This window comes from Perna viridis, chromosome 2 (genome assembly GCF_037379345.1).
Source record: "Perna viridis isolate PV_CMFRI_1.1 ecotype Kerala chromosome 2, ASM3737934v1, whole genome shotgun sequence".
NCBI classification, from domain to species: domain Eukaryota; kingdom Metazoa; phylum Mollusca; class Bivalvia; order Mytilida; family Mytilidae; genus Perna; species Perna viridis.
In genome coordinates this window covers 51,419,027-51,439,754 of record NC_142446.1, presented here as the reverse complement: position 1 = coordinate 51,439,754, position 20,728 = coordinate 51,419,027, and the positions used below count along the sequence as shown (strand labels likewise).

The following is a 20,728-nucleotide window of genomic DNA, read 5'->3' as shown; positions in this document are numbered from 1 at the left end:
AATGGATAAAAAAATATTGACATGCCCCTATTCAGTTAAATTCAGAGCTACTTTTATCTTGTTTAAAGATAAAAATATGTTTTAAAATTAATTTATAACAATTGGCTATGATAATAATTTTGTCTATTGAAAAATAACTTAAAGTTTCCATGTGCATATTTTGTTTATTGCACTTCGCACAATATATAATATCCACATGGAAAATTTATGTTATTTTTCAATAGACAAAATTTTTATCATAGCCAATTCTTAAATGATTGATTGCTTCATACATGTAATATGAGTTTTGTATTTAAGAATTGAATGTTTCATTCGTGTTTTAAAGCATTTGCCTTAGCACATTTTCAATGAAGTGATCTAGTTCTTTATGTCCAAAATGTGCAACCAGTCAACACTTTTACTGGCTGATGAAACATTGATAATAAAACATTCAGTTCTTTTAATTAATTTGACATGTTTTGTTTCATCTATATCAGTGCCTTTTATTGTGAACACTTCTTTGGTTGTTTTACTTTATTTTTAGAATTGCAATGCATAGCAATCAGTATTAGTAGTTTGGTAAAAAAAAAACAAAAAACTGTGGAATTTAAAATCTTTGGGTGCTGTTATGAGTGATGTGAGGGGTCATATTAGAAATTACAGTAAAAGATGTACTTAAGAGAGAAAGGAGCATTTCACACTGAAAAAATTATGGAATATAATATTATATGTAAATTTTCTTCAGACTTGAATTTTGAAATTACAGTAAAAGATGTACTAAAGAGAGAAAGGAGCATTTCACACTGAAAAAATTATGGAATATAATATTATATGTAAATTGGCTTCAGACTTGAATTTTGAAATTACAGTAAAAGATGTACTAGAGAGAGAAAGGAGCATTTCACACTGAAAAAATTATAGAATATAATATTATATGTAAATTTGCTTCAGACTTGAATTTTAAAATAACCATACATTTGACAGTTTCTAAACTTTTAATTGCAGTTGTATGTCGTCTACAGCAAGAAACAGGTCCCTGCAAAGCCAAAATACCAAGATACTATTATGACCTGAGAACTGGCAGATGTACAAAGTTTGGTTATGGAGGCTGTGATGGAAATGCTAATAACTTTGCAACAAGAGAAGCTTGTGGAAATAAATGTGGTGATGGTATGTCATTTATTCAAGGTGTTTTAAAACATGAATATCACTTTGGCTCGGAATGACCCCAGAACTGTCTCTGAAGTACCTTTTGACCTCAGAGAAACAATGTAATTTTACATTGTGGCGGCATCAACTTTTCAGTTGAAAGAGATTTCAGACTGAAAACAATATGAAAATGTATTATTGCTCAATGGCATTAATACGCATAAATATCAGTTAAACTTCAAATGTAAGTAATTTAATTGCTGTTATCATGCCAAAATTTTTGCTAACTTTGATACTAAAACTCTCATGATATTTTGTCTAAACTGAGCATTAGACTTTTCAAAATGATGTATTATTCACAAATAAAGAATCTATGTTTCTAAACTAGGTGCATTTTAATATTAAAGTTTAGTGTAGCTCTAGTATTATTTTGAAATGGTAATAATTTACTAATTATCTTCTTTCATCATGTATAAATGTTTTAAAAAAATTGTGGTTTTGCTAATTGTGTAAAAAGTTTCTAGTAGTAATTAGTCACACAATTCTGTGTGTTATACAGGAATGGATTTTCCTAAGGTAATAATTGGTTTTTGTGCATAAAAAACCTTCAACAAGTTTGATAAAGTACTTTGAATGATGGTATATGAAGAAAAATATTTCCTCAAATTTTTTATTATAATATCGTCTTATTTTGTTTTTATCCTAATAATTTCAGGAACTCTCTATTACAGTAAATCTTTATATGTCATTTTTACAGACTTTTCAGATTTAGAAATAATTTTACCAGCACCTTTCCATAATCCGTTCAACCCAAGAAATGTCACAGCCATATATAGAAATGGTGGTGTTGAAATAAACTGGCAGGCACCACAAGATGTCTTTCATCAATTTTCTCACTACATTATTCAAATCAAGGCCCATAACTCTAACTGGAGTGAAATTTCTGTATATATCTACCCACCTACAACATCCTATTTCACCCAGGATGTTAAATCAGATACCCTGTATCACGTTAGAGTGTATGCTGTTGATGGAAAAACATATAGTGAACCCAGCAATGAAGCTACTGTGTCTACAGCTGTTGGTCAGTTGGCATGGCAACCTACAAATCAGAAAGCTTTGTCATAGTTTCAGGCATTAGGACTAGTTCTTTTTTTTTTTTTTAACTTTTTATTGGACTTATTCCAAGTGCATCTTTTTCTTTTCACCTTTTCACCTTTTTCCTTCCTTCTCCCTTTCGCAGGCTTTTAAAATACAGGTGTCTCATGTTTCACTTCAATGAGGTCGCCTTTCCTTTCAATCACCATGTGATGCCAAAACATTTAAAATGACATTAATCGTCATTATAATTAGCCATTTAATACTTCCTACTAACATTCCGTGTCATCTCATATTCATCCATTTATGTTCTTTTTTAGAATATAAACTCTTTTCATTTTTGTATCATTCATTAAATTAAGTAGCAATCTTTGAAAATCAGGCAGGAGGTGATTCATGCATGTCAAAAACCCACCAAATACAATTTTGTTCCTAATTCAGTAATGGTTATAGACCACAAAACCAGTCTTAGTTTGTCTTTGGTTGTTGCATTTTTTAGATAAATATTGTATGGATTGTGTATAAAATTGGCACTTTGCAAGAGTTATTGTACTTGATTTGGTTGATTTTAATGGGAGATAAATGTATGTTTTTTTTTCAAAAATGCAGATTTGAATACATAAAGGACTATCATCACATTAAAATATAGCATATATTGACCGCAAAAACTTCATTTGTTTGGTGGGGTTTTGTACACCATGAATCACTTCTACCATAGGAAGTGTCTGAATTTTATATGGACTATTTCTTAAACACTTTGTCACATCTGTCTTATTAAATTACACTTATACTCTTAGTTTGGTCATTTATAGTGAATGATATAGTTAACTTCATGGAGTTGAGTTGGTCTTCCCTTGATTGAATGACCATTACCTGATGAAATGCCTTAGATGATAAATAACTGGACAATTAACTAAGAGATTTAAATTTCTATCATTTCATAGTTATTTTAATCTAAGTTAAAACATTTTGAAACCTCTTGCTAGTTGTCCAGTTAGCTACCCAAGGAAGTTCATTAGGAGATAGTCATTTAATCAAGGGAAGGCTAGATCTATTCCCTGAAGTTAACTTTTTATTCACTGTAATACAACTAAACATGAAATCATTAAGTAGCTGTCTTAGTAAGAATCATGCAAAATCTGAAAAATGTGATACACCCCAAAAAGGCTACATATTTTTATTTTTGTAATTAAGTTGTCTTATGGCTCTATATTATATTATGAAATGTGTAATTATTCATTCCGATCTGTCTGCTCTTAGGAGATAATCAACATTGAAAATCCAGTGGATTCTATTGTATTTGAGTGTCACTTACAAAGTTATCTCCCTTAAGTTTGAAAATTACAGTGCATTCTAAACAATTTTTATCGCCTAAGAACATGGGTTATATGAAGAATTGAATGTAAATTTCTGTTTACTATGGCTATTCAAACAAAATATCAAAAATAAAAATATGTAGACTTTTTACCCATGAATTACATTTTGCATGATTCTTAGCTGGAGTACTACTTAAAGTCTTAAATAATTATATCTGACTTTTTAAGTTTTTTTGTACTTATTTGTTTTTTGTTTGTTTTAATATAAGTGACTTAAACTCATGTGAAACTTGTTCCATATTTCTAATAGATGATCTGTCCATTTCATTATCACTGTATAATTTGGCAGATATCATATGATTTTTTTTTTATTGGAATAAAACTCTCTACCTATCAGAAATCATTTTCCAGATCATATTTCAGGTTCAGGAGTCATAATGTCAACCCTAGCACCATCAATGGATAAATACATTCCAAAGAATGTCAGGGCTGTTTATTATAATAGTGGTATCAATATAAGCTGGGAGGCTCCATCAGATGAATCACGACAATTTACTCATTATGTTATTGAAATGAAATCCCTCCAGAATGACTGGAGAGAAATCCCAGCATATGTATATCCCCCTACCACTACTTTCTTAACTCTGGATGTTAGACCTAAGACAGAGTATCACATCAGAGTATATGCAGTTGATGGCCAGGCGTACAGCAAACCGAGCAATGTAGTTACCATAACAACCGTTGAGGGTCAGTTGGCATGGTGATGAAAAACCCCAATTAAGATTTTTTATTCAGTTTTTTTTTTTAGAAAGCTTATGTTTTATCTTCAACTCCAGAAGTTTATTTTCAGTGATCTTGATTTTGGTTTCCCTTGAGTAGACCTTCCGTTTAATCATAACATTCATGCATTTTTTTCCATTAATCACAATCATGTATCATAGCAAAACATTTATTATTTAGATAACAGCTTTCTAGCCATCTATCTTATTAAACCAGAATAAAAAATATCCAAGATTCTCATCCCTCCAGACCTGATTTCTTTACCTTCCCTAACATATATTATTTTGATTTTTTGGAAAACGACAGCATGTTTTCACTTAAATTGATAAAAAAAAAATAAAATAATTTGCCTGTCCACCTCAAAATATGAAAAAACTGGATGAGAATCTCGGAATTTTTCTATTATGGCCTTACTAACAATTGTTACTCATTTTAGTCTGAAGTGTACAAATCCTACTTTATCTTTATTATTTGTAGATATTAGAGATAAGCATGTGTTTTTACCAAACTTGAAAGAAGTAGGGTCAATAAGACTTGGGTTTTGCCCCTAAAATTTGATGTAGATCCACAAAACATAATGCAAATTTTATTAAAAGCTTAAATAATGTTAAAAGATATTTTAATGAAACTAAGGTACATTTTGAACTTTGATACAGCCAATCTGTTGGTGTTGTAGCATTTAAATGATCAAAATTTAGTATGGAGGTGGGGCACAGAGGGGAACTAACTCCAATGTTTTCCAGATCAACAAAAGGGGTGGCCTTGGGCACTTCCATGGATCCACCTGTTGTCTTAAGTGGTGCTGAATTTTAGAGCTCTTAAGGACTCCACCTTTTTCATCATTTTTATATGTTTTTCTCATACTGATATCATTGATTAATGAACTCTTTTCTTTTTTTCAATTTTTTCAGTGTATTAGTATAGGGGTACTTGATTTCTTTTTCACCAATTTTTGTTATTTGTCAAAATATGGTTAGTTTGTGGAGTTTTGAATTTATTGATTGAAATAGAGCCTTTGAGTTTCCAATGGAAATCTAAAACTTGATTGGTAATTACATTTTATGAAAATCACAAAAACTGGTACCCCGCAAACAAGAGTTTTTTCCACAATATAAAAAAAAAAACCTTTATTTCTTACTTTCTCTAAAAAGAAATCACTAGAGCAATTTCAAGTAAAGCCCTGGTTTAGTGTTACTTCTGAACAGTTGGTTGAATGTGTGTAGTTTAAATGATTCTTGTGCTGGTGCAGGTAAAATTTAAGTCCTGAGTTAAAATTTAAATACATTTTGTCATTATCTTGCAGCTTACACACCGGATGGAACTACCAGTATTTCACCTTCAATTCCTAAAGAGCAGTGTCAGCAACCCAAAGACTTTGGAAATGGCCAAGGTCGAGATGTCATGTACTACTATAATCCTGCAGTTGGTGATTGTCAGCCTTTTTGGTACTCTGGTGCTGGTGGGAACAACAATAGATTTAGGAATTCCACTAGATGTAGAACAGTATGTAGAAGAGATTATACACGAGTTCCAGTTGTGACTCCTAGACCACCAGTAACGACCACACCTCCAACTATACCATCCCCTGATCCTGGAACTGATGTTATCATTACTGGTAAGTTATATTAGATTACTAGAGTATCAACTTCTGAGGATAATGGAAGGTGCTGTAGACGTTTTTTCTCTTCTAAAACTCACTGTATTTACCCCTGGTAAAATGTATTTGACATTTACTTGACAACTTACCGGTAGTAATTAATATCCTTCAGAGATTACTGTTTCAGTCGTATGCTTGTGTGGAATGCAGGAGGTTGTTGGTTCAATTCCTGAACTAGTTATACCAAAGACTTTAAAATTAGCAGCACATGTATCTGCTTCTTTGCCAAGCACCAGGCATATAAGAGATAGAGTGACATCTGGTTAGCTGGGAGTCAGAATAATGTGTCTGAGTGGAATGAAATGCCTACCTTCCGACTGAAACTTCTGTGAACTCGCACAATGAAAATGCAAATGTTTGACCAGTAAAAAGCAGGGTTTGTTCAATTGGTCAAATGTTTTTGTCCTAAAATGCATGAAATATCTCATAGTCAATCATTTAACAACCTCCACATTTCTATAGCCATTTCATGATTGACAACATATCATTCAGCTAGATAAGACCAAATAAAATAAATTTTTGTAGATTCTCATCTCCTCTCACCCCTAAAATATTGACAAAATTTTTTTAAAATTGAGGTGGGAATTTCAAAATCAGGATTTTTTTTGTGTCAGTTTCTAGTATTGAGATACTACTATAACACACAAACCTTTCATTTTTCGGTGACTAAAACAATATTTCTTCTCTGAAACAGATGTTGCTATGGATTTATAACATATCTATCCTTCTGTTAGTTAAAGTTTAGTTAGGCTAGCAAATATCTGATAAGAAACAAGAAATAAAAAATAGAATCCTCCCACCCGCCACATATTTTTTGTGTATTCAATTGGTCAGATATACCAATTAAGTTTACTTGGCCTTAAAGCTGTAAATGTGTACTGTACTAATTAAAAAAAAAGAGCATTCAGTATGGCAGAGATGCAAAAGCTTTGAAATATTTAAGTACAAGACCACATAAAATTCACATAATATCAATGGTAAAGTGATTCATGGTGTAGAAAAACCCACCAATTTAGTCTACATATGTTATATTGTCACATAGCAATGATTATTTCTATATTTAGATATGTGCTTTTGAGAAAATCATGCATTTATCTCCTACTAAAATCAACCAAATGAAATCGAACAAAATTAAGAAAGATGACGTTTACACAGTGCCAGTTTCATGTACAATCTATATAGTTTTTATCTCGAAAGTGCAACACCCAAATGAGAAACTAAGATTTGTTATGTGATCAGTAACTGTTTCTAAACAAGAAATAAAACAGAATTCGGTGGGTTTTTAACTTGCACGAATCACCTCCTGCCTGATTTTTATAAAGACTGACACTTAATATACCCTCTGTGAAGGTAATAACCAAGTAATGATATATGTTAAGAAATTAAGTATGCTAAATTTGACAGTGATAATGTTTTTTGAAATGATAACTTGAATAAGATTTCTTGATTCATTGTTTAATTGCAGGAAATGAATGTGATGAGAACAGTGAGAGAGGACCATGTACTAACTATACAGTCAAATGGTTCTATAATCGTAGCCAGGGCAGATGTACTAGATTCTGGTATGGTGGATGTGAAGGAAATGGTAACAAATTTGACAGTGAAGCAGCATGTAAAGCCAGATGTGTAGAAAAAGGTAATATATCCTTCATCTGAAGTCCTCACATGTTTTAACATACCTTGTTTCAGAAATGTTCCACTAATATAATAATATTTAGTTAATAAAAGATGTGGCACCTTTGAATAGAAAACCATAGATTTTAACAGAGTATTGTACCATGAAGCATGAAAGAATAATCAAGGGAACCAAGGTTATAGCGGTAATCAAAAGAATGCAATCCAGGGACAAAGACCAGACATGGAAAACAGACATACACAACAGAGAATATAAAGTAACTAAAATCATACATACAAAGTAACAAAAGCAAATGAGCAACTTGGACTCCACTAAAAACTGGGAGCATGGACCATGTACACCGGTAGGGTATAAGATGATTTTGATTTTTTTTAGATTGAGATTTGTAAGATTCATCTCCATTTTCAAGCAACATAGAGATGTTTTTTTTTTTATGTTTTTTGTTTTCTATTTGCTGTACAAAAGAAAGATAGATTACCTAATGGAATTTTATCATGAAAAATCTTCAAGAACTTTGCAAACATAAATACAAACAAAATTGGGGTGGAGATATAAGAATAAAACTTTTTTTACTTAAAACATTCTTGACATCTTGTTTCAAACATTGGTTTGTTCCTTGCATGAACTTAAATCTGTATTTATGTTATCTTTGAAAAACTGTAGCATGATGATATTCTGTTTCTGACATATGAAGTAAAACTGTACCAATAAATGTATACTTTATTATGGAATTCAATGATTTGTGCATGGTACTTCTTCTAGTGGTGTTTGTTTGAATTGTTTAATCAGTCCTGTTGATAGAGGGAGCATGGAAGCCAGTGAATGTGCAACTTAGAAAAAAGTGTTAATAGCAAGTGATATAGTTAACTTCAGGGAAATAGAGTTGGTCTTCACATGATTAAAATAACAATCACCTGATGAGTTTACCTTGGTAGTTAACTGGACAATTGGCAAAGAGGTTTAAACTTTCTATCAATTTTGATTAAAATACCTATGAAACGGTAAAAAGTTTAAATTTCCTTATTAATTGTCCAGTACTATCTAAGACATTTCCATCAGGTAAAGGTAATTAACCATGGGAAGGCCAACTCTATTTCCTGAAACTAATTATATAACTTACTGTAAGATAAATGAACCAATGAAAACATTAAAAAAAAATGCATTTTAATATCATTGTTGAAGTTACATTTTGAACAAATTTGCATTTTCACTTTTAGTTTTTGAAATGTGTGTATTAGCTTTGCTTTCTTTTTCATTGATATTTTGAAATGCACTTCTAAGCTTTATAGCTAGGGTTAAAGTGGCTTTCCAAGCTTCAGGCTTAATTTTTTAAATTTTGACATAACCAAACACAACAGTTTATGCTTTAATGATAGCTTTGTATTTAGTGATGACCTTAATATCAACCATGATTTATTTTCAATATGAAATGGAAAGTTGGTGCTAGGTTAAAGTTTACAAAAAATCAAAAATACTTCGAGTTGAGAATTTCCTCAAATTTTTTTTGCTTTTCCTCCAATCTTCTATTTCAAGTAATCTAATTAGTCGAAATTTTAGTTGAGAAAAAATAAAGGACTTGAGGACAATTAAAATTTTTTAAACCAGCTCCAAATATACTATTTAGATATGATAGATTCTTATTTTCATGTTATTTCACCAAATTACATTGATTTGCAACATTTTCCGCCTAAAACAGTTATGAATTAGTAGTAATTTTATCTAGGTCATCACAAGTATAAATATAAAGACAAAGCTTTTTGTCAAAATGTTAATGCTGAAGATTGTTGGTGTTTGCTTATGAGACATTTTCGTGGTTTCTTAATGATATGTGTGTGCATGTCAGATGAGGAAAAATTTATATTGAACTGAACGACCCGTGAAAGAAATGAAAAATTCAGAATGCAAAAAAAATAAATCAAATAAAATATCAAATGAAGCAGCAAATATACTGTTTGTATTTTTATAATTTTCTCCTTTACTCAAGAAAACCAAACTACATTTAAAGCCCATACAATGATAATGTTCAGGGGAGAGAGATGGTATTTGATTGATTAAATGACAAGCACCTGATGAATTTCCTAAGTAGTTAACTGAACAATTGACAAAGAGATAAAATCTTTTTATCAGCCATAGATTTAAATACCTGTGAAATTGTAGAAAATATAAATCTCCTTGTTGATATCCTGATTGTTATTTAATCAAGGAAAGATATAAGCTATGTTATGAACATCATCATTGGATGTGCTGTAATTATTGAGATCAACCCTGATCAAAATTAATAACTCATCTGATATGTTTATCTAACCAATTGCATGTTGTTAGGACCCTCTCCTACAGTATATCCCACCAGAGCCCCTCCTCAGAGGCCCTGTGATAACACACAGTGGGGATGTTGTCCTGATGGAGTTACACCTGCTCTTGACTTCTACTTCAGTAACTGCAGAGGTAAACCAGATTAAACTGTTTGGTATCATATCAGTCATTAAATGAAAGATCATTAATATAGCAAATAATATAGTTAACTTCAGGGAATAGAGTACATTAAAATGACCATGACTTGATGGAAACTTAAATGGCTTTCTTCACTGTCTAGTTAATAATTGTCTATAGTTTGACACAAAGCTTTCACAAAAGGATTTTGTCAGCCTCTGCTTTCTGCATTTTCACAACAAGCTTTAAAAATAGTATAGTTAATTCAGAGTAGTTGAAATTGTTGTTTAAACACATCCTGTGGCCTTGTAAGTGATTGATTCTGCCTTGTTTTTTTTCTTTCACCACATTTTTGGCACTAGATCCTGTGCCACAAAGACTGCTTTTAATTAAGGATAATATGATTCTGATCCTGCTAAAAAAGTCATACTATTTTTAGCAACCTAAAAAATGAACAATAAACTTTATGTATTTAGTGTGTATGTGTGTGTGTGTGTGTGTGTGTGTTTGGAAGCATGACATCTATACCAGTGTACTCAAACACTATGCATGTACCTGGTACTCTCTATAAATTTGACAGTAACATGAATTAAATAATAACCTTCTTTGTTCATTCAAATATGCATGTATGTTCTTTCTGTATTGATTCTGTTTCTGGTGGAAGAATGATCTCTTTCCTATCCACTCTCTCAATTTCATGTTGTCTATAACATGGCAGATAAAATGCTTTTTTGCATTTTTTTAGACATGAAATTGTAATCTCGTGCTGATTGGTGCAAAATTTTAGAATGTCTCCTTTTATGATGGATAAAACTTGTAAATGATTGTCCATTGTATCCCTTGAAAATCAAAAGTTTGTTGGTATTTATGAACACCATGTGTGTCTGTTCCTCTGTCCAGATATCTTGTTTGGGAAACTCCTGCTACATCTCTAACAGATTTTTATGATATTATATAGGAAGGTCAGGCATAGTATGTAGATGTACGTGATAGAAGATAATTAGTGCTTAATACCTGCAAAGGGAAATAATTAAAGGGGTTATATGATGAATCCTTGTAATTGTAACTTCACTGAACCTTTTTTTTGGATTGTAATGAAATAATATTGGAATGTCACAATTACAATAAATCCTAGATTCTCATCCCACTTTGTTCAAAATTTGGTGGGAGGCAGGCTTGTTTTCTTTTTTAATTTTTTGTTTTTTTTACAAATTTATTGAAAAATGCTATCAATTAAAAAAAATGAAATAATCTAGAAATATTGTGAGCCATCTTGAGCTTGCGAGGTTTTAACATGTAAAACCCTTGAGTTGGATTATCTCCCTTTGTAGTCCTCCTACAGTAACTATGATCTTGCATGCACATCTACATATGATGACCAACCTTCCGATAAAATTTCATCAAAATCCCTTGAGCAGTTTTATAGGGGGTATAATTGAAAGTCCATTCTAATCAAGTTCATTTTTACTGAATTGACCTTGTTTAACCTTGTTTGACCTTGTTTTGAAATGAAACGCAAAATAAAAGTAAGTATATGTACATCATTTCTATCCACATCTGTTTGTAGTGTACACAGGATCAGAGACAGCTGATCTTGTTGATGGTAATGCTACAGTGATCATAGAACAACCAGATAGAAGTCTCTTGATAGAATGTAGGGGACCTCAGGGTACTGTAGCTTGGTATAAAAATGCGTAAGTAGATGGATTATTACAGGCAAAAGGTTCATTTAACGTTTTTTTTTACTCTGATGTAAATAATGTCTTCATCATGATATTCGTAAAGTTCATACAGACTATTATTTCCCATGCAGTCTTTACTGTTTAAGAATTCATTCATTTCCGTCTTTAGCATAAGTTTTATACACCTGTTCCAACACAGGGAGGGGGGGATACTGTCTGTCTGTCTATCTTATAGAAATATAATAAATTTGCTACAGCCACTTGATATTTTGACAAAAGCTGTATATAGGTGTGCCTTATCACGGTAACTGATAAAGGGCTCGGACAGTCACAACTTCATATTTGATGATTTGGTTTATATTTTAACCATATTATAAAGTTTAGGTGTGGGATATATCTAGATGGATTTGTCTCACATATTTCATCTGGTCATAATTCATTTTGAAATAGATTTTTAGAAACATCCTGGTTAAGATTTGTCAAGGCTTAAACTTGTAGGTAATAAAAAAGATGTAATATGGACTTCTATTTTCCTGGTTTTAAGTTTTTAATGTGATGTATCTTTTCAGTCGAATTCTGACATCAGACCAGAGATTTACAGTATTTGAAAATGGATCACTATTCATTGCCCAGTTGAACAAAGACGATTCTGGAGTGTATGCCTGTCGTATTGATAATGGTCAAAATCAGCCAGCTGTTAGAAGATTTAGGCTTCAAATAGAAGGTATTATAGAATCAAGGATGACAGTGCATGATGATGTAATACAAGAATAGAACATTTAACCTGATATACATCAAAGGAAATTTTCACCACAATTTTATTTTTGCTAATTTTGTGCCAAGATCCGTAACGTGAAAATTAAACTATCGTGAGTATTTTCTTCAAAGAACATTACAGTACAATTTGATGAACGATTGCAAATTTGAAACTGTGCAAAAATAGATTTATAGCAGAAACCGTGAAAAAGAGATGGCACAAATATTTCCCAGTTTACAGTAATATACAGTCAAACCTGTCTAGACTGAACCCCTTCAAACTAAAAGTTTTGTTCAGTTTAAGCAGGTGTTCTGTATACACAGGTTTAAAATACATCAAAACTGATGAATGGATTCCATAATATGTCTTGTTTATTTAGGTTTCTGGTTTATCCAGGTTTTTGCATTACCCAGGTTACTGGTTTATCTAAAATTCTGGTTTATCCAGGTTACTGATTTATCCAGGTTTCTGATTTATCTAGGTTTCTGGTTTATCTAAAATTCTGGTTTATCCAGGTTTCTGCGTTATACAGGTTACTGGTTTATCCAGGTTTCTGATTTATCTAGGTTTCTGGTTTATCTAGAATTCTGGTTTATCCAGGTTTCTGCATTATCCTGGGTTTCTGGTTTATCTAGGTTACTTGTTTATCCAGGTTTGTGGTTTATCCTGGTTTCTGGTTTATCCAGGTTTCTGCATTATCTAGGTTTCTGGTTTATCCAGGTTTCTGCATTATCCAGGTTTCTGTTTTATCCAGGTTTCTGGTTTATCTAGGTTATTGGTTTATCCAGGTTTTTGGTTTATCTAGGTTTCTGTTTTTGCAGGTTTCTGCATTATCCAGGTTTCTGGTTTATCTAGGGTTCAATTTGAACAGGTTTTACTGTACATTTGTATTTACATCAAACACATACTTGCTGGTTGATTAAGCATTTACTATTACTGATTTACTAACTGCTTATGAAGGTACATAATTGTTAACTTCAAATTTATTGGTATGAACAAGATTAACTCCGGTGTAATTTCATAATTTCTTCCCTGCATATATTTTCATATTTTCCAGTTTCACTCATAAAGGGGATGGTACTTTCCTCCATTACATTATTGCTCATGTAGTACATGTTATGAAAATCAAGCATCTTCATTTTTTTATATTTTCTGTTTCAGTCCCCATCACTATTTTCCCCACACCTAGCACCATAGTTGTGCGACCTGGCGAGAATGCTTTCCTACATTGTCAGGCTTATGGAAGTCCACAACCCACAGTGACCTGGACCAAAGATGGACAGTCTATAGCTAGTGGTGGGAGGTACTATATGTATCAGAATGGTACACTCATCATTTCAAACACCCAGCAGACAGATATTAGTGACTATACCTGTACTGCAAGGAATGGTAGATCCTCTCCTGCTCAAAGACTTGTTAGGTTGTCTCTTCAAGGTAATGGTCATCTCCCTTACAAAATTTTGTTTGGTTAAATTTTCAGTCTGGTATCAAAAACTGATAGGTTCATAATTAAAGTTATACATATTGGTACAAAATAGTCAGTGTAAAAATTATATCAGACTCACAAAAGGTGTTAAATTCTTTGAAAATTGCATTGTGACATCATAACTTATGAATAATTTTACACTTATAACTTCATGTGGAATCGACTACAGAAGTGTGGATCCAGATTTTTCCAAAAAAAGGGTCCCAATGAGTTTCATGCTATTTTCTTACATTTCTGCCCAAATTTAGAACAAATTAAAAAAAATTTAAAAAATTCTAACAAAAGGTGCAGTAGGGGCTGTGGTCCAACTTCAAAATCACCCTGGATCTACCACTGATGTGTAATTGATTGTAAATACATGTTGTACATTATACTTTTATGTCATATAAAACTATTTTCTAAATATAGTATAAAAAGCGTATACAATTTCAAATACCCGCTACTCATATGTGACTTTCAACATTACAGAGTCTGTATCTGCAAGTATTAAGCCTATCGATGGTCGTCTAAGGGAAGGAGAGAACCTGTACTTGGCTTGCGATAGCCGAGGTTTCCCACCACCCACTGTCAGGTGGGAGAAGATGGGAGTGGAACTAATTACTACTGGTAGAATGACAGTTAATGGGCCTAATTTACGTATAACTGATCTTACACTAGATGATACAGGCAGTTATACATGTGTGGTTAACAACGCTGAAGATAGTGCTAAAGATTCTAAGTCAATTCAAGTTATACCTAAAGGTATGTGGACTGTTAAGAAGGTTTCACATGCAAAATCATTTTACACAATTTTCACATTATTTTGACCTGAACTGAGTAAATAAATAACATTTGTGACAGAATTCAAGTGAAATATATATATATGTGAATCCAGCTTTCATGTGGATTTCCTGTAAACTTTTCACACAATACATGTTAAGTGAATTTCACATAAAAATCACATTAAATTTCATGTAATGATTAAAGAATACAATCATGTTATTTCTTGTAAAATCAAAGATAAAAAAACTACATTTTTTGGTATAAACAATTAACCTTAAATATCAACAAGTTACTTTATTACCTTTGTAACAGAAACATAGCTTATTTGGCAATGTGTGTTACTGGATTATTAAATAAGGGTAAGAACAAAGCTACCAAACACTAATCTGTTTCATAATCAAGTCAAGTCCAAAATAAGTCTGACAAAATAGATATTACACCACCAGAGCAGCTGGTACCACAATGGTCCTGACTTGGTACTGGCACTTCAGACAAAATGGTGGGTTAAATTTAGGTTTTTAAACCTATCTCTTCCATTGTGGTGTGACTATACCAGTGGTGATTAAAAAGCATCTGCAAAATAATTTGAAATCTTAAATATTAAGGGAAAGTCATTTTATAAATTATACCACAGGTAGATGAGGACATGACGTTGGCGAAGGCTACTTGGAAAATTTCTTATATTTTGTGTTTTGTACAAAGAAAATGCAACAAAAAAGAAATGAGAAATTTTCCATTAGGGCTTTACCAACATTAGGGCACCATAATGGTACCATGTCCACGTGTACCTTTGAATTGTAAGGCAGTTCAATTTAGGGAGGTAGACCTGGGGTAAGGAACATAACTCTTGAAATCAGTAATATGTTTGTATCATATTCAGTTTTATCAAAGCCTATCAAGCTTTCATTTGAAATAGAATGAAATCAATCCAAGTTATTTTGATGCTTACATTAGATTGATGAAAAATGCTGAATACAAACATCCCAATGATTTGTAAGAGTTGTGTCCCTTACCGTAGGTGTACCTTCTTTAAATGCATTGGTTGAAGGCAAAAACTTGACTATTATGCCTCTGAAATGTTTTTGTGAGATTCAGTGCATGTGATGATGATTGGAATTGAAGGCAAAACCTTCCTTAAATTTTCTTTATCTATCAATTACACATCAAATTTATCCATTGCTTTGGTTTTTTTTTTCAGATGTAGATATTCCCGAGTGTGTTGATTCAGCATCAGTGACTATGTGTCGTCTTATTGTTAGAGCAGGACTTTGTGGCTATACAGATTATTCTAAACAATGTTGTTATAGTTGTGACCAATCAAAGTTGAGAGGTTAAAAATAACATACTTGGTCATAGATTTATTACCTGGAAAATAAAGCTACTCTTTTGTATGTGCGGAGGTAGCTGAGGTAAAAGGGGGGTTAGATAGTTTTGTAGAATATTGATCACAAAATACAGATTTCTTGACCTATTGACCCCAATATCAATAGGCTTGTTCTGCTTGGAATCTCAATTTGCTGAAAGAAAGGGATTTATGACATACATTTATGTTCTAAAAATTGGTTTTAGATATTTGACTATTTTCCGTTTTTGATAAATGATGCATTGTTTTCAACTTTATGAGAAGAGTATTTATTTTGCATGTACCAAATCTATGACTACATCGTAATATTATTTACAAAGGACAAAAAAACAATCAAATATATTGTGTACCTCTCATGGTCCTTTGTTGTGTCAACTGGGCATTTAATGTTAGAATATAGATTTTCTTCTACTTCATGCATTTAATTTTGTATTTATGGATGATCAAGGAAACTATTGTGTCCTTTTTGTATGTATTATAGTAATAATAAAATGTTTTACTGGCCCCAGCACTACAAATCTTGAAAAAATTATTTAAATCTGAGAAAATTCTTAATTGTTTGTGATGTCATCATTTTTCGAAGAACTTTAATTGAATTACCATGGAAGGAAAGAACTTTTTCAGACTTTTCAAGATTTGTGTTTAGTGGTACTCTGGCCAGGTCTTAAAATATATTTTCAGTTCCAACATTTACCATTTTTTTCCCTTCCGCAGCATTTGATGCCCAGTTGAGTAAGATACTTGTACTCAAAGCTCATGTATTTTTACTTTTGTACATTAAGAAAATATTATACTGTAAAGAAGCTTTAATATTTGTAAGTATTGAAGGTATAGGTCCTTAAATATCTTATTTTTTGTACTCTACTGATGATGAAATCCAAAATCATAGAAAATACTCTTAATTCTGGGTAGAACCACTAGATATTTCAGGGGTTGTATATTGATGCATCAAGTTATTGTGCTGTAGAAGTAATGGTTGTCAAGCTTTTAAACGTGTAGCCCTGAAAAAGTTCTGTTACTTTTTTTGCTATGTTTTGTACTTTTGATACAATGAAACCTGACTAAACAGTACTCCTTTCAAATAAACTTTTGTTTGGTTGAGGCAGGTGTTCAGAAGATACAGGTTGTAAATGCATTAGAACCGATGTAAAGGGGGCTCCAAAAGTGTCTGGTTTAGAGAGGTGTTCTGAAGATACAGGTTGTAAATGATTAGAACCAATGTAAAGAGTACTCCAAAAGTGTGTGGTTGAGGCAGATGTTCAGAAGATACAGGTTGTAAATGCATTAGAACCGATGTAAAGGGGGCTCCAAAAGTGTCTGGTTTAGAGAGGTGTTCTGAAGATACAGGTTGTAAATGATTAGAACCAATGTAAAGAGTACTCCAAAAGTGTGTGGTTGAGGCAGATGTTCAGAAGATACAGGTTGTAAATGCATTAGAACCGATGTAAAGGGGGCTCCAAAAGTGTCTGGTTTAGACAGGTGTTCAGAAGATACAGGTTGTAATGCATTAGAACCGATGTAAAGGGGACCCTAAAAGTGTCTGGTTTAGACCGGATTTCAGATTATTCAGGGTTTAGTTTAAGCAGGTTTCACTGTAATGAGCCTTTCTTCATCATGACAGTAATGTATTGACAGTAATTCAAAATATCAAAATCATGCTTGTATAATATGATGTTCTGCAATAAACAATAGCAAATTTTTCACTCAGTTTTTAACTCAGTTTTTAACAGACTTGATCTACGAGCAACATTATTAATAGCTTTCATGGATTTGAACTGAATTCCGTATAAATTTTACAATTTTTAACTTGTATTTGAAATGTATTTTATTAAGCCTGAAGAAAGCACTTTGTTGATGTCTTGAAACCTTATTCAATTCAGCATTTATTCTATGCGAAGTTAATGTTTTGTGTTCAAATATTTAATGCCAGTATATATGTTGTATTTATTGTCATATGGATTGTAAATTTAACACTTGATTGAAAAGAACAAATACCCAAATAAGCTTTAGATTACAAATTCAGTATGAAACTAATCATAACCAATGTAACAATTAACTGGATTACATTTTGGTATGAATATTGTCGAACATTTTTGCTTGCAAAACGAAATTATTGTAATTTTACAGTGAGTTATTAAGTTCAGGGTTTATTGAGTTGGTCTTCCCTTACTTGAATGGCCGTTACCTGATGAAGTGACGAAGGTAGTCAACTGGTCGATTAACAATGAGACTAACTTTCTATCATTTCATAGGTATTTTTTTCTAAATTTGATAGAAGGTTTAAATCTCTTTGTCAATTATCCAGTTAACTACCTAGGAAAGTGATAGTCATTTAATCAAGGACAACCAACTCCATTCACTGTACTTAAATATAATACTCATTGTAAATGTCAGTGGATTTTTTAAAACTATTGAATTGTAATACAAATCCTGTACAAATTTCAATACACTTGGTTTTGAAATCATAATTAAAAAATAGGACATTGTTCAACAGTAGCGGATCAAGAGGGGGGTGTAGGGGGTTGGCACCCCCCATTTTTTATTGGAAAATATATCAATTTCATATGTAAAATTGACAAAAAGAGTAGCAAATAATGTCCTAGCACCCCCCTTTTTTTTGCAAGGAGTCTAGACTGGCACCCCTCCTTTTCAAAGTGTCTGGATCTGGCCATGCTTCAATAAGCTTCATACACTTCATAAGTAGTGCTAGAAACTTTTGAAATAAAATGTTCTAAGTTTATGACATGTAATGTGAGGGATCTAGATGAGTTCATAGCATTGCTTCAAAAACTAGTTGTTTGCTTGCTTTGTGAGATTAGAATGCATCATGTCAGTATTGATAAGTTTTGAATCACATCTATTTCCTCAAATTTCACCAATCTAAGTCATATATAATATAATAAATAAAAGTTTTGAAAATATGAATAGCAACATTTTACTTATGCCCTACAATGTGCCTATGAACATGGACAATAACAGTGTATTGACTTGAAATAAAAATAATAAACAAATGAGGCTTAGGATCGGGGTAAAACATGGGGCTTTGCCAAGGAATTTTTCTTATTTGTTCTAAATTTATATATCATTTTGTTTATAGTTTGTATACTGTTATTGTCTATATAATGCAATCTTATAATTTTTAAAACAAGTTTAACTTTATACCACATGTTTATTACATTTCTTCCCCACTGGTGACCCCCAGATAAACAGAGACCACAATTATCCGCCCTTAGCTTTTTGTTGTATACGAATATAGTTCCTATAATAATAGGGGATTTTTCAAAAATGTTTTAGAAACACTTCCTTTCAGAATTTCTCATACCTTTTGTGCTCAAATGGAAGAGGAATAATGAAATTATTTTAGTAGATGTGTTGAAATGAGAAATTTGACATTTAGGTTGTAATTTGGTGAGGTCAAAAAAGGTCAAGTTTGTGACACCCAGAAGCCATTTTGGGTCATTTTTTAGGGTATCTCTGTGTTTATGCATAAAATTTGAAAAAATAATGGTAATTCTTTTTATATTTTTTATATAAGTTGTTGGAAGGTTCAAATTAACATCCCTGAAAATCTGAATTGAATTGCGCCGGTGGAATTTTTTTAAATTACAGAAAGGCTATAAAGAAGACATTTCATAAATATATACATGTAGGTATGTACTATTGTCAAATATTTCAGTGTTTATATATAGAATCAAAAACACACAAAATATAAGAATATTTATGTTACTAAAATACATAAACACATGCTATCCTATTCACAAACAATGCATAAAAACATAAATAAAGAAGAAACTTCCCCATTACTATGTAAATACTTTTTAATGCTTTACTATTGATGACAATGAAGAAAAATTCTATTTGTGCATATGTTTCTAGCATTGCTTTAAGATTTGATTCCAGACCAAAAAGAGATATGAAATACATCACTATGTTTACCTAGTTTTTTTTTTAATATTGATGTCTATTCAACATAATTATTTTTGCAGTGTACTAACTTTTGTTATTTTTGCAGAAGACAAATAAGTGTGATAAAAATGTACCTACAAAATTGATTTTCCACACTTCGAACACTAATTATTACTATCAACTGCAAGACATAACGTGAGTGTATCCATAAAATCTCAATATTTCAGCACATTTTGACGGTTTTAGTTAAAAAGAAATCTGGCCATAATGCGTGTTCATTCTTGATCTTTATATATATTGTGTAGCATTGTGAGATACAACATATATGTCAATATTTTGGATAAACACGGATGCAGGCACTTTTGTTTAAGGCCAAAACCATTGAAAAATATGTGCAAAAATGCAACAAAAATGAAGATTTCACTAACGTGTTAATTTTGACTGCTTTTAGGTTAAAAAATTCAAGAAATCACCAAAATTGGCTGAGGTGTATTTGCTACAACCATTATCCTTTCAAATAAACTAACTAGCATAGACCAAAACAAATCTTTCAAAACTATTAAAAGGGCCTTACTGAACCTACTCCTTTCTTAACATTGTTCCTTTCATATATATAATGATCATTACAGCATGATAGAAAAATCTTTGTTCCACTTCAATAATAAATGTAAACTGTTTGAGTTACCCAATTAATTCTACCAAATAAATTCCTCTAAGGACAATTTTT

The 20,728-nt window shown here is 31.8% G+C and overlaps 1 protein-coding gene across 9 annotated transcripts in view; it reads left to right on the top strand.

Annotated features, from left to right (window-relative positions):
• Positions 1 to 19,020, top strand: part of LOC148625688 (papilin-like) — a 129,654-nt gene extending 110,634 nt beyond the window's left edge. For 4 of the 9 annotated variants that reach the window (XM_088569374.1, XM_088569369.1, XM_088569370.1 and 1 more), the window contains 11 exons: positions 985 to 1,149; positions 1,886 to 2,212; positions 3,966 to 4,289; positions 5,626 to 5,937; positions 7,445 to 7,615; positions 9,938 to 10,060; positions 11,613 to 11,739; positions 12,297 to 12,451; positions 13,646 to 13,918; positions 14,439 to 14,711; positions 15,931 to 19,020. In XM_088569374.1, the coding sequence (XP_088425500.1) occupies positions 985 to 1,149; positions 1,886 to 2,212; positions 3,966 to 4,289; positions 5,626 to 5,937; positions 7,445 to 7,615; positions 9,938 to 10,060; positions 11,613 to 11,739; positions 12,297 to 12,451; positions 13,646 to 13,918; positions 14,439 to 14,711; positions 15,931 to 16,067 (2,387 nt within the window). In that variant the 3' untranslated portion in view covers positions 16,068 to 19,020. The remainder of the gene's footprint in view (positions 1 to 984; positions 1,150 to 1,885; positions 2,213 to 3,965; positions 4,290 to 5,625; positions 5,938 to 7,444; positions 7,616 to 9,937; positions 10,061 to 11,612; positions 11,740 to 12,296; positions 12,452 to 13,645; positions 13,919 to 14,438; positions 14,712 to 15,930) is intronic. The other 5 variants (XM_088569373.1, XM_088569375.1, XM_088569376.1 and 2 more) reach the window with 5 other exon arrangements.
• The last annotated feature ends 1,708 nt before the right edge of the window (positions 19,021 to 20,728 follow it).